This window comes from Terrapene carolina, unplaced genomic scaffold (assembly GCF_002925995.2).
Source record: "Terrapene carolina triunguis isolate 2854851 unplaced genomic scaffold, T_m_triunguis-2.0 Scaffold641, whole genome shotgun sequence".
NCBI classification, from domain to species: domain Eukaryota; kingdom Metazoa; phylum Chordata; order Testudines; family Emydidae; genus Terrapene; species Terrapene triunguis.
The window spans coordinates 1,109,560-1,120,049 of NW_020664992.1; the positions used below are offsets into that span (position 1 = coordinate 1,109,560).

Consider the following 10,490-nt stretch of genomic DNA (forward strand, 5'->3'; position numbering starts at 1 on the left):
GGGGGTCCCGTGCCTGGCTCTGGGTTCCAGGGAGCAGTGCAGAGGGGGTGCAGCAGAGCAAGGCGTTCTAGGGGGGCAGACAGACTACGCCTGGCCCTGCCCCGGCCCCCTTAGCCACAGGCAGAGCGCTAGGCCGTGACCCCTCGCTCAACACGATACGGCCGCCTCTGGGATGTGGGGCAGCAGCTGGCAGGAAGGGACACTACCCCCCTGCGAGAGGGGGGCTCTGAGGCAGGGTGCTGCGTGCCAGGCTCTGGGCAGAGCCCGTGTGTGAGAGCCCTGGTACCTGCAGGCCCGGGATGGCGGCGGGCGGCGTCAGGAGGGGCTGGCTGCCCAGCGGGTGGTGTGTGGCTCTCCAGTACACCTCCAGGTACTCGGCCAGGTGCTCACAGGCGTCCTCCAGCTGGTTCTCGTCCAGGATCACGTCAAAGAGCTCCTGGGGGGCAGGAAAGGGCCTGCTCAGGGGGGCGACTGGGCTGGGAGGGGGCCCGGAGCAGGCCCTGCCTGGGAACACCAGGCTGTGGGGGGAGGGGGCACAGCCCGAGCTGTGAGTTCGTGGGGTCCCACCTCCAGCCCCGCACTCACCGGCGGGCACTGCACCAGCTTGTCGGCCGCCATCATCTGCACGTTGAGGTGCTTCACCTGCGACTTGCCCCGGGATTTGATTAGCCGCTGCAGCACCTGCCGGGGGGAGGGGGACAGTCACGGTCTCCTGGGCGAGGTGGAGCCCCCCACCCCACCCCCACGGGGACCCCCCCCGCTCCTGGGCCAGGCAGAGCCCCCCACCTCCATGGAGAGCCCCCCATCCCCATGGAGAGCCCCCACTTCAGGCATGGATGGGAGGTCACTAAAGAAGGGGCAGGGGGGGGGACTCCTTGCTGCCCCAATGCTTCGCTAGGGGGCGCTGTGCTGCAGGGGCTCAGTAGGGCCCCCCCCCCCCCCCGCGCCCACCCCTGATGGTGCCCCCTGGCCCCAGCCCCCCCCCCCCCAGCCTCGCTCACCTTGGGCGAGGACACCTTGACGTAGACCACGATGGGGGCCAGCGAGGTCTTGGCCAGCTGGGCCGGGTGGTTGATGGTGTCGGCGTCCAGCACCACCAGCTGCAGGGCCTTGGCCAGCTCGAAGATGCGCTCGATCTCGCTCTGCACCTCGGCTGGGGGAGGGAGCGCGTGAGCCACCCCAGCCCTGCCAGGCGGGGGAGGGGAGCACCCCTCCCTCCCCTGCGGCTCCCCGCCCCCTCCCTAGGGTGCCTCCGGCTGCACTGCCTGGGCGGCTGGGGAGGGGCTTTGAGCTCTGGGTCCCAGCAGCCCCTAGCCAATCTCCCCCCCCCCCCCCCCCCCCGGCCCGGGGGGGCCCGCCGGGGGGGGGGGGGGGCGGGGCCCCTCCCCGGGGGGGGGGGGGGGCATCTGGAAGCCTCCAGTCTGACCTGGGCGGGGGACCCCGGGGCAGGCTGCTGCTGCTCCGCCAGACCCCAAGGTGTGTGGGGGGGGCTACCCCAGCTCTGCCCACAGCCCCCCGCCCGCGGCACGACTCACCGATGCTGGAGCGGGTGGCGGAGCGCTCGATGATGGCGCGCTTGCCCGGGTTGTTGAGGACGGAGCGCTTGGCGAGGGACAGGTCGGCGGTGACGCGGGTGATGGAGATCCTGGCGAGGGGGAGAGATGGTGACATGGGGACAGGGCCGTCCCCCGGGGGCCAGGGCCGGTCTGACACCGGCCGGGCTCAGGGCTGCCCCAAGGGGGAGTCAAGCCCCAGTGGCTCTGGGGCAGGGGGACGGACACAGCCTGGGGGGGTGGGGGGAGCTCACCTGCCATCAAACCTGTGCTTGAGGAAGTCGAAGAGCGCTTTCTGCATCATGTCCGTCACCTGGGGGGCAGAAAGAGCCAGCGCGGTCAGCCAGCCCCAAGCGTACGGAGGATGCCCTATGCCAGCCTGGTGCTCCATCCCATAGAGGGATCGTGCCCCTCCCCGGGGGCTGGGGGTCAGCGAGGGACAAGTCCTGCGCCAGCCATTCCTCCCACACGGGCACGGCCGGGCAGCAGATGGCACCAGGGAAGGACGTGCCAGCTGGGAGGGGAGTGAGATGGTGGCTGTGCCAGGATGCCGCGGCCTTGCCATCTGCTCGCCGCGGTCACGTGGGCCTGCAGTGGTGGGCAGCAGGGCTCTGGGGCGGGCGGGAAGGTGCAGGGGGCGAGCCCAGCCGGGGGCAGGGGCAGACAAGGACAGAGCCACTGGGCCTGTGTCTGTGCATCCAGGTGTCTCCAGGGGTGACTGCGTGCACCGCTGCCCACTGCTGGACAGGGTCTGAACTGCTCCGCTGTGTGTCAAAGCCCCTCTCCTGCCGACAGCAGGCAGGGACTCTCCCTTAGCTGGCTGGCAGGGCCTGGGCTTTGGGAGCTGGGGCTCTGGGTTCTGGCCCCATGGTAGCTGCAAAGGCAGCGTCATAGGAGCACAAACTTCTGGGGGAGTCCAGGGGGGGCAGTGCTTACTGCATGGGGCGCTGTGCTGGGAGCTGACCAAGGTGTAAGAGGGGGGTGCCTGGGAGATCCCCCTGCCACATGGAGCCCTCGGCGGGGTGAGAGGTGTCCCCAGTTTATTCCCTGGGTCCTGCCCCACCCCCAGGCAATGGGGCTCCTCTCCCTGCTTCTGCCTCCCCCCAGCAATGGGGTATCTCCCCTTCCCTGAGCAACAGGGCTCCCCAAAACAATGGGGTTCCTGCCTCCCCTGGGGGCCCCCCCAATCTCACCCAGTTCTCAGCCCACATTCCCCTTTGCCAGATAGACCCTGCCCCAGCACCTGCTGTGCCGTGGGCGGGGCCATTGCCGGGGAACCACCCCCCCCCCAAGGCTCTGCCCATGCCCCTCCTACCTCATATCCTTTCAGGGAGGGGCCCACCAGCACCACTGGTCTCATGGAGGGAACCACGTCGTAGGGCGGGATGTGCTCTGCCTGCGAGAGAGAGGGGTTGGGGGCAGGTGAGGGCCCCTCAGCGCAGGGGGGAAACCGGCCCGGAGGCGAAGACAGAGGGACGCTGGATGGGAGGGACCTTAGAACCAACAGGCTGGTGATCATCGAAGATCCCCAGAGAACACAGGTGTCCTGGCCAAATCCGTGCCCCCATAGGCCACTGAGGCCGGGCCTCCCTAACCCCCACCATGCAGCCTGAGTTGAACACAGGGATCTCTCCTTCCCCTCTGGTCCCAAACGGCTCCGCAGTTACATGCTGGCGTGCTCTGCCCCAGAAGTGGCTGCATTCCACAGCAGCACCCGCTCTGAGCCTGCAGGGGGTGCGCAGCGCTCACGCTGCCCCCTGTTGGCAACCAGGCAAAACCTGCCCTGACCACTCACCTGCTTTTGCTTCTGTTTAGCTTTTTGGAAAGGAAAGAAGAAACAGGGTTGGTGAAAGCAAATCGGGAGCCGCAGAGAGCGAGGCGCTGGGGGAGACTGAGTGTGGGGACAGCGGGGTCACCCCGGAGCCCCCCTGACTGCAGGGGGGTCAGCCCCCAATCCTGAGCACGGTTCCCCCAGGGTCACCCCGGAGCCCCCCTGACTGCGGGAGGGGGAAGCGCTAGGTTGCCTGGCCCAGCTTTGAGCTCAGCCCTCTCCCTTGGTGAGCTGAGCAGCAGCTGCGCCCCCCCCTTCGTGCCTATCCCGGCAAGACCCAGCCCATGGTCCCCGCTGGCAGGGGCGGCCCAGGGTGCAGCCAGGGCAGGGCCACAGCACGGGTGAAGCCAGCGCCTTGCCCCAGGGGGATGTGGCAGGGTGGGGCTCCTGGCACTGGCCCCTCAGCAGCCCTGGGGGGGTGGGATCAGCCCATAGGGCCCCTCCAGCCTGGCCTGTGTCCCCCCCCATCATGTGGAGCTGGGCAGTGAGTGGGGGGGCGGACTCTGAGGGGAGGGGCGGTGTGCAGAGGTGGGGGAGCTGGAGCTGGGCAGTGAAGGGGGAGGGCAGGCGGGGGGCCCAGATTCTGAGGGGAGGGGCAGTGTGCAGAGGTGGGGGAGCTGGAGCTGGGTGTGAAGGGAGGTAGGTTGGGGGTGGGGGCTGGGGTTGCGCGTGGGATCTGCCCACCGGCCTGTGCTGCAGCCGTTACCTAAGGACGGGGGAGGTGATCGCCGCTTGCTGGGGTCCCCGAGGCTGGAGGCGTTGCCAGATCTCCTGGGGAGAAGCCACAGTGAGTAGAGGGGAAGCCCCGGGGGGGAAGGGGGTAAACCCACCGGGAGCTGTGTGTGTAACATGCCCACACAGCGTGCACCGTGCGCCATGCCCGCCCCCGTGGCTGGTCCTGACAGGATAACAGCCTGCTACAGCTGCCGGCTAAGGGAGCTGCCCTTTAGCTCACGGCAGAGCTCTGGGCTGTGGTGCTGAAGGTGCAGGGCGGCCGTTCTGCTGGTGGCTATGACCCGAGGGGGCCAGGTGGCAGGGGAGGGGGAAAGGCCCATAGAATTCCCCCCGCCGGCCCCTTTACCTGGCTTTCTGCTCCTGCTTCAGCCGCATGGCCTCCAGCCGCTGGGGACTGGGGATGAAAGCGACGTCCCCCCCCTCCTTCACTAGCCGCCCGATCCACCAGTCATTGCTGTATTTCTGGGGAGACACCAGCAGGGGCTGTTACGGGGGGGCGGGCACAAGACCAAGCCCCCTGCCCTGGGACATAGTAGCTGGCCCTGGGACCAGAAGGATGGGATTTAGGGGGGAGGGAAGCCCCCCGTCCCTGAGGGAGATGGTGGCAAAGCCAGCATCAGAACCCAGGTGTCCTGGCTACCAGCCCCTCCCCCTCTAGCCCAAGTCCAGACTCACCTCCTTGATGTGCAGGAAGTCTTTGGCTTCGAAGTTGATGGCGGAGCCCTGCACCGGGCACTCCTCATCCAGGGCCCCGCAGTAGCTGACATTGGTGCGTACGGCAAACGCTACCGGCTTGTGCTGGGGGAAAGCAGGGGGTCGGGGTCAGTATGGGGCAGCTGGGTGTTCATGCCCCCCCCCCGTGCCATCTGCGGCCAGGAGCCGGCCAGCGTCACACCATGGGCCCAGTGGTACGAGGGATCCCGCTTCCCTCTGACCCCCAGGCCAGGGCAATGGCAGGAGGCCCGGCAAGGTGGGCCCCGGGCAGAAGGAAGGAGGGGATGCCACGCTGGAGGGGCCGGACTCCGGGACCCTCACCTCTATGATACTCCATCATCTGGCTAAGCGTGTGCACACGTGTTTGTGCGTGTTCACCGCTGCCCCCTAGTGGCTGGCAGCAAAGCTGCCCAGCTGCGTGTGTCCAAGGCCCTCTACTGCTGCTGGAGCAGGCTGCGAGGAAGGGTCTAGAGGGCCCCAGGTTCGTGGTCTGGTAGAGCCAGCAGCATCCCTCCCATGCAGAGCCAGGGCTGCCCCCGGCTACCTTGGCCCTCTCCAGCTGCTGTTGTGCCTGGTTCTCCACCTCGTGCTGGGCCGTCTCGCGCTCCTCCTCCAGGGACACGTCTGAGTCCAGCGACGGCCGGCTGGTGTAGGAATCGGCTGAGCCCTGCGGGGCAGGGGACCCTGAGTGCCATCGCCACAGGACGGGGAGCTGTAGCCCGGAAGCCCTGCGCCCAGACGCCCCCACCTCTCAAAGTCCACCCAGATCTGTGCTCCTGCGGACAGCACTGACTCCCCCAGACCCGCCCTGGGATATTCGGGGGGGGGTACAGGGCGGTGGGTGCTACTGCCAGCCCCTGAGGTGATTAAAAATAACACCTTGCAGCTGCCCCCCTGCAACCCCCAAGTGTAGCTGCTAGTGTGAAATGCGGCTTGTAGCCGTGCAAGCCCCCAGGCTATGGTGAGCGGGCACAAGTCACTTTCTGCACCAGCGCTGCACGGCCGCACTGAAGGATGTGGGGGGAGGGGGTCACATGGGGCTGGTGTGTCTGCACTGGGGGATGGGGAGCGCAGCGTAGGGGGAGCCCAGGGCCAGCCACCCCAGGGCCGTGCATGTCTCTTTAAGAGGCAGCAGGCACAGAGCAGCTGGTGGCGTCAGACCGTCCTGCCCTCCCCCAGCCCTGCTCAGGGAGAGCAGCCTGGTCCAGGTGCAGCCCCCGGGGGCGGGAATGGTCCCTTATCCCCCCTCCCCGCCCTGCTGGGCGTCTCCTCCGCGCCTGGCCCGGGTTCCACCCCAGATGGCAGAGGGAGCAAATGCCAGGCTCCAGCGAGGGTGAAGTCAGCGGCACGGCCATGCCAGCGAGCGGAGGGCGTGCCAGCACCCGCCTGGGGTAAACACTGAGCCGCCGTGGCTGCCAGCTCCACTGGCTCCCCGCCTGCCAGGCCTACAGGGAGTGAATGAACAAACACGACCAGATCCCAGAGGCACCGGCTGGCCTCCCTGACCATTGAGCGGTGACTCCAGGCTCTGTTCTCAGTGGTCCCAGCGACGTGAGACCCCATCACTGTCTGTGTGGAGATGGGATTCGCACTTCCAGTGCTCGGTCCTTTGCACTGCTCAGCGCCCAATTCCAGCTGCCATTTGCTTGCCCTGCCCCTAGTTTGGGGGGGTCCCTTTGTAGCTCTTCACAGCCTGCTTTGGGCTGAACCATCTCGAGTAATTTTGTCACTTCCCTGTTTACCCCTTTCCCCAGCTCACTAATGTATATGGTGAGCAGCCCTAGGCCCTGTACAGATCCCTGCGGTTCCCGCCTGTCTATTCCCACACTTTGTTTCCTGTCCTTCCTCCAGTTACTGACCCACGAGAAGAGCTTCCCTCGCATCCCAGGCTACGTAGTTTCCTTCAGAGCCTTTGGATGAGGGACCTCGTCAAGGTCAGTCTGAAAATCCAGATCCGCTAGTTGACTGGATCTCCCTTATCCACATGCTTGTCGACTCCCTCAAAGAATTGTAATAGACTGGCGAGGCGCGATTTCCCGTGACACCAACCCAGGTTGACTCTTCCCCATCTCTGTGGCTGATAATTCTGTTCTTCACTATTGTTTCTACCACTTTGCTTGGGACTGAAGTTAGACTCACTGGCCTGTAATTGCCAGGATCCCCTTGGGATTTTTAAAAATCGGCGTCACATTTGCTCCCCTCCAGCCCTCGACTGGGGCGGAGGTGGATTTCAGCGATAGGCTCCCGTAGTTAGCAGTTCTGCAATTTCGGGTTTGAGTTCCTCCAGGCAGCCCTGTGAATGCCCTGGTCACAGGGAGAGGGTGTGTGGGTGAGACTCACTCCAGCCCCTGGTGTCTTTCTACCCCACTGGTCAGCCCCATTATTCAGTGCAGGAGCCCTGCCCCACCGCCCCCCCCAGCCTGGGCACTATGAACCCTCTGGCTCCGCATGGCAGGGGGAGGGAAATGACTGGGGGGGGGGAGACCTCACCATCTTTCACAGCCTGCTGGGCCAGACAGCAGGGTCTGAGCAGGACGGGGCATCAGACGAGGGAGACCAGAGGTGGGGCGGCCCCCCGCCCATGCCAGCCAGAAACACCTTCCCTTCCTTTCCCAGCTGAGTGCCCCCCCCCCGGGAAATGCTGACCTTGCAGTGACCTTTAACCCTTTGCCGGCTGGGGGGACAGACCCAGAGGGGCTGCCAGGTCCCCTGTTGCCCACGCTCCTCACGGCCCGTCCCAGGGCTCCCTGTGGCTCCGCAGACCCTGGGAAATGCCAGGCGCCAGCAGCCTCAGAGGGGGCGGTTTTGTTGTTTCATCGGATTCTCCGGCCCCCTGGCGCCAGCCCACGCACCACAGAGCCAAGCAGATGTGCCCGCGGTGGGCACCCGACCCCGCCGGGCAGCGCCTCGCACGACCCAGCTACACGCTGGTGAGTCACTCCAGCCCCCAGACGGCGCGGGACAGAGCCTCTGCCCCATTCACCAGCCATGGCTAACGTGGGACGGCCTGCCCTGCCCCCCAGCGCCTCGCCAGCCCTCCACCTCCCAACAGCATCCAGCCCCCCCAGCTTTCCCCACACCCTGTCCCCTGGAGCTCCCCCCACACTCTACTCCTCGTGAGCCCCAGTGCTGAGCTGCCCAGTGAACCCCCTGGCCTAGGCAGCGTTGCTGGTGAAACCCCCCCGTGTGCCCTGTTGACCCTGGTGCTGGGTGCATGAGGCAGGGGAAGGTGCAGTGGCTGTTGGGGTGAGCTGGAAGGGGGGGTATACTCTGCCCCCCACCCCCTCAGCGGGAGCCGCCTGGTTCAATGAACAGCTCCTGCTGCGTCCCCAGAACAAAAGCAGAAGCTGCAGTGAAATATTTATAGGTCCTCAGCTCTGCTTCTGAAAAGCAGCCCCCCCCCCCCCCCCGAGCGACTCCCCGCCCCTGCCAGGCTCAGCCAGACTGCCATGGGCACAGCTTGTCCCAGCACCCCCATGCTCCCCTCCCGCCTGTCCCCCTCTTGCCCTGTGTCCCTCTGCCGCCCACATCCCCCCCATGCCCTGGCCTTCTCCTGCCCCAGCTGTGATCCTGTCCCCGACCCCCTTCCTTGGCCCTGTGGTGCAGCCGCGGGGGGGCAGGGCACGTGGCTCTGTCCCGACGGGGGGCGCAGCCCCATGGCCTGGCTGGGACGGGCCCAGGGTATCCTCTGCAGGCGGGCGCAGCGAGGGGCTCTCCCATACCCTGCAGCTGAGGCCGGCCATGGGCTCTGCGAGCTATGACCTAAGTGGGGTCATGGAGCACCCCTCTATGCACAGGGCCCCCACGCCTGGCACCTGCAGAGCGACTTCCCCCCAGCTCAGGGCGCAGCCCACCCCCAGCCGGGGGGTGCCCCCAGCATCCCTGCCCCCCACATTCCGACAAAGCCAAGAGCATCTCTGACTCCTTACATCCCCCCCCCAACCTGGCGCTCCCCTGCCAGGCGCAGAGACAAAACCCACTGCCCCATGTCGGGGGGGAGGGGCTGTAACACCCCCGCCCCATGCCAGCACATAGGTGCCCATCCAGGACTCTGAGCCCCACCAGGGTGCCAGCTGTTGCTCAGCATCCAGCCCCACCCCCCCCCCGCACCCGCTCTCGCCACCTTACGGGAGCACTGCTGGAAATGCCACCGTGGCTATGGCGCTGTATAAATAACCGGGTGGGGGGGAGGCCTGCCAGAAACCCAGAGCCCCCAACCAAGGGCAGCACCCCCGGCGCTCCCAGCCCTGCGGGGAGGGGGCTCCCTGCCAACCCCCCCCCAAAGCCGGCACCCCCACTCACCACCTCGGAGTCCTCAAAGCCATGGATATAGGAGTCGTCATACATGGAGGAGCCCAGGGCGTGCGGGGGTCGGAGAGAGGCAGGAGTGAGCGGAGGAGTGGGAAGGACCCCCCAGGCGAGCGCAAACTGTATCGGTCCCACCCTGCTCGGCGGGGTGGGGGGAGCCAGGAGCTCTCGCTCCCGCGGGGCTGGCAGAACAGGGCTGGCAACGAGACGCCTCAGCTGGGGGGGGCTGGGGGCCGGCAGGTCCTGGGACCCGGCTGCACCTGCCTGATGGGGCTGGCAGTGGCGGGGGGGAGCATGGAAGGGAGGCCAGCAGGAGCAGGGAGAGGAGGGGAGGGGGCGTGGCAGGGAGGAGCGAGAGGCAGAGAACAGCTGAAGGGAACAAAGAGCTGGTGCCAGCGAAGGAGGAGAGACAGAGGCAGCGGGAGGGAGAGGCTGCAGGTTCATCGCTGTAGCTACAGGAGGAGGGCAAAGAGAAGGGGCTCCAGGGGCAGGGGTGACCCATATAATGTGTGGGGAGAGTCAGGACATGCACCCCGCTGTGCACAGACGTACAGTCCCCCCCGTGCACTAGTGCCAGGATCCGTGTCCCCCTGTGCACAGATTTACAGTTCCCCTGTGCACTAGTGCCAGGATCCGTGTCCCCCTGTGCACAGACGTACAGTTCCCCTGTGCACTAGTGCCAGGATCCGTGTCCCTCTGTGCACAGATATACAGTTCCCCTGTGCACTAGTGCAGGGATTCTCAATATTTTTGTTTCTGAGCCCCCCCCCCAACATGCTATAAAAACTCCATGGCCCACCTGTGTCACAACAACTGTTTTCCGCATATTAAAGCCAGGGCCGGCATTAGGGGGTAGCAAGCAGGGCAATTGCCCAGGGGCCCCAGGGGCCCCCGTGAAGCTACGTTGCTCAGGCTTCTGCTTCAGCCCCAGGGGGCGGGGCTCAGGGCCCCGGCCTTCAGCCCTGCACAGCAGGACTTTAGCTTTCTGCCCTGGGCCCCAGCAAGTCTAACACTGGTCCTGCTTGGTGGCCCCCCTGAAACCTGCTCGCGGCCCCCGGACCCCTGGTCGAAAACCACTGCACTAGTGCCAGCACCCAAGTCCCTCTGTGCACAGATCTACAATCTCCCCTGTGCACTAGTGCCAGGATCCATGTCCCTTTGTGCACAGATCTACAATCCCCCCTGTGCACTAGTGCCAGGATTCATGTCCTTTTGTGCACAGATCTACAATCCCCCTGTGCACTAGTACCAGGACCCATGTCCCTCTGTGCACAGATTTACAGTCCCTCCCGTGCACTAGTGCCAGGACCCGGGTCCCTCTGTGCACAGATCTACAATCCCCCCGTGCA

At 66.1% G+C, this 10,490-nt stretch overlaps 1 protein-coding gene across 1 annotated transcript in view; it reads right to left on the reverse strand.

Moving 5' to 3' along the window:
• The window catches only part of CACNB3 (calcium voltage-gated channel auxiliary subunit beta 3), a 25,561-nt gene that overhangs the window by 1,324 nt on the left and 13,747 nt on the right, over window positions 1-10,490 (reverse strand). The window contains exons 4-14 of the mRNA XM_026659602.2: window positions 5,378-5,500; window positions 4,795-4,917; window positions 4,466-4,581; window positions 4,091-4,155; window positions 3,349-3,368; window positions 2,869-2,949; window positions 1,808-1,866; window positions 1,536-1,645; window positions 1,002-1,153; window positions 586-681; window positions 287-436 (exon numbers count right to left, since the gene is read on the reverse strand). Of these exons, the coding sequence (XP_026515387.2) occupies window positions 287-436; window positions 586-681; window positions 1,002-1,153; window positions 1,536-1,645; window positions 1,808-1,866; window positions 2,869-2,949; window positions 3,349-3,368; window positions 4,091-4,155; window positions 4,466-4,581; window positions 4,795-4,917; window positions 5,378-5,500 (1,095 nt within the window). The remainder of the gene's footprint in view (window positions 1-286; window positions 437-585; window positions 682-1,001; window positions 1,154-1,535; window positions 1,646-1,807; window positions 1,867-2,868; window positions 2,950-3,348; window positions 3,369-4,090; window positions 4,156-4,465; window positions 4,582-4,794; window positions 4,918-5,377; window positions 5,501-10,490) is intronic.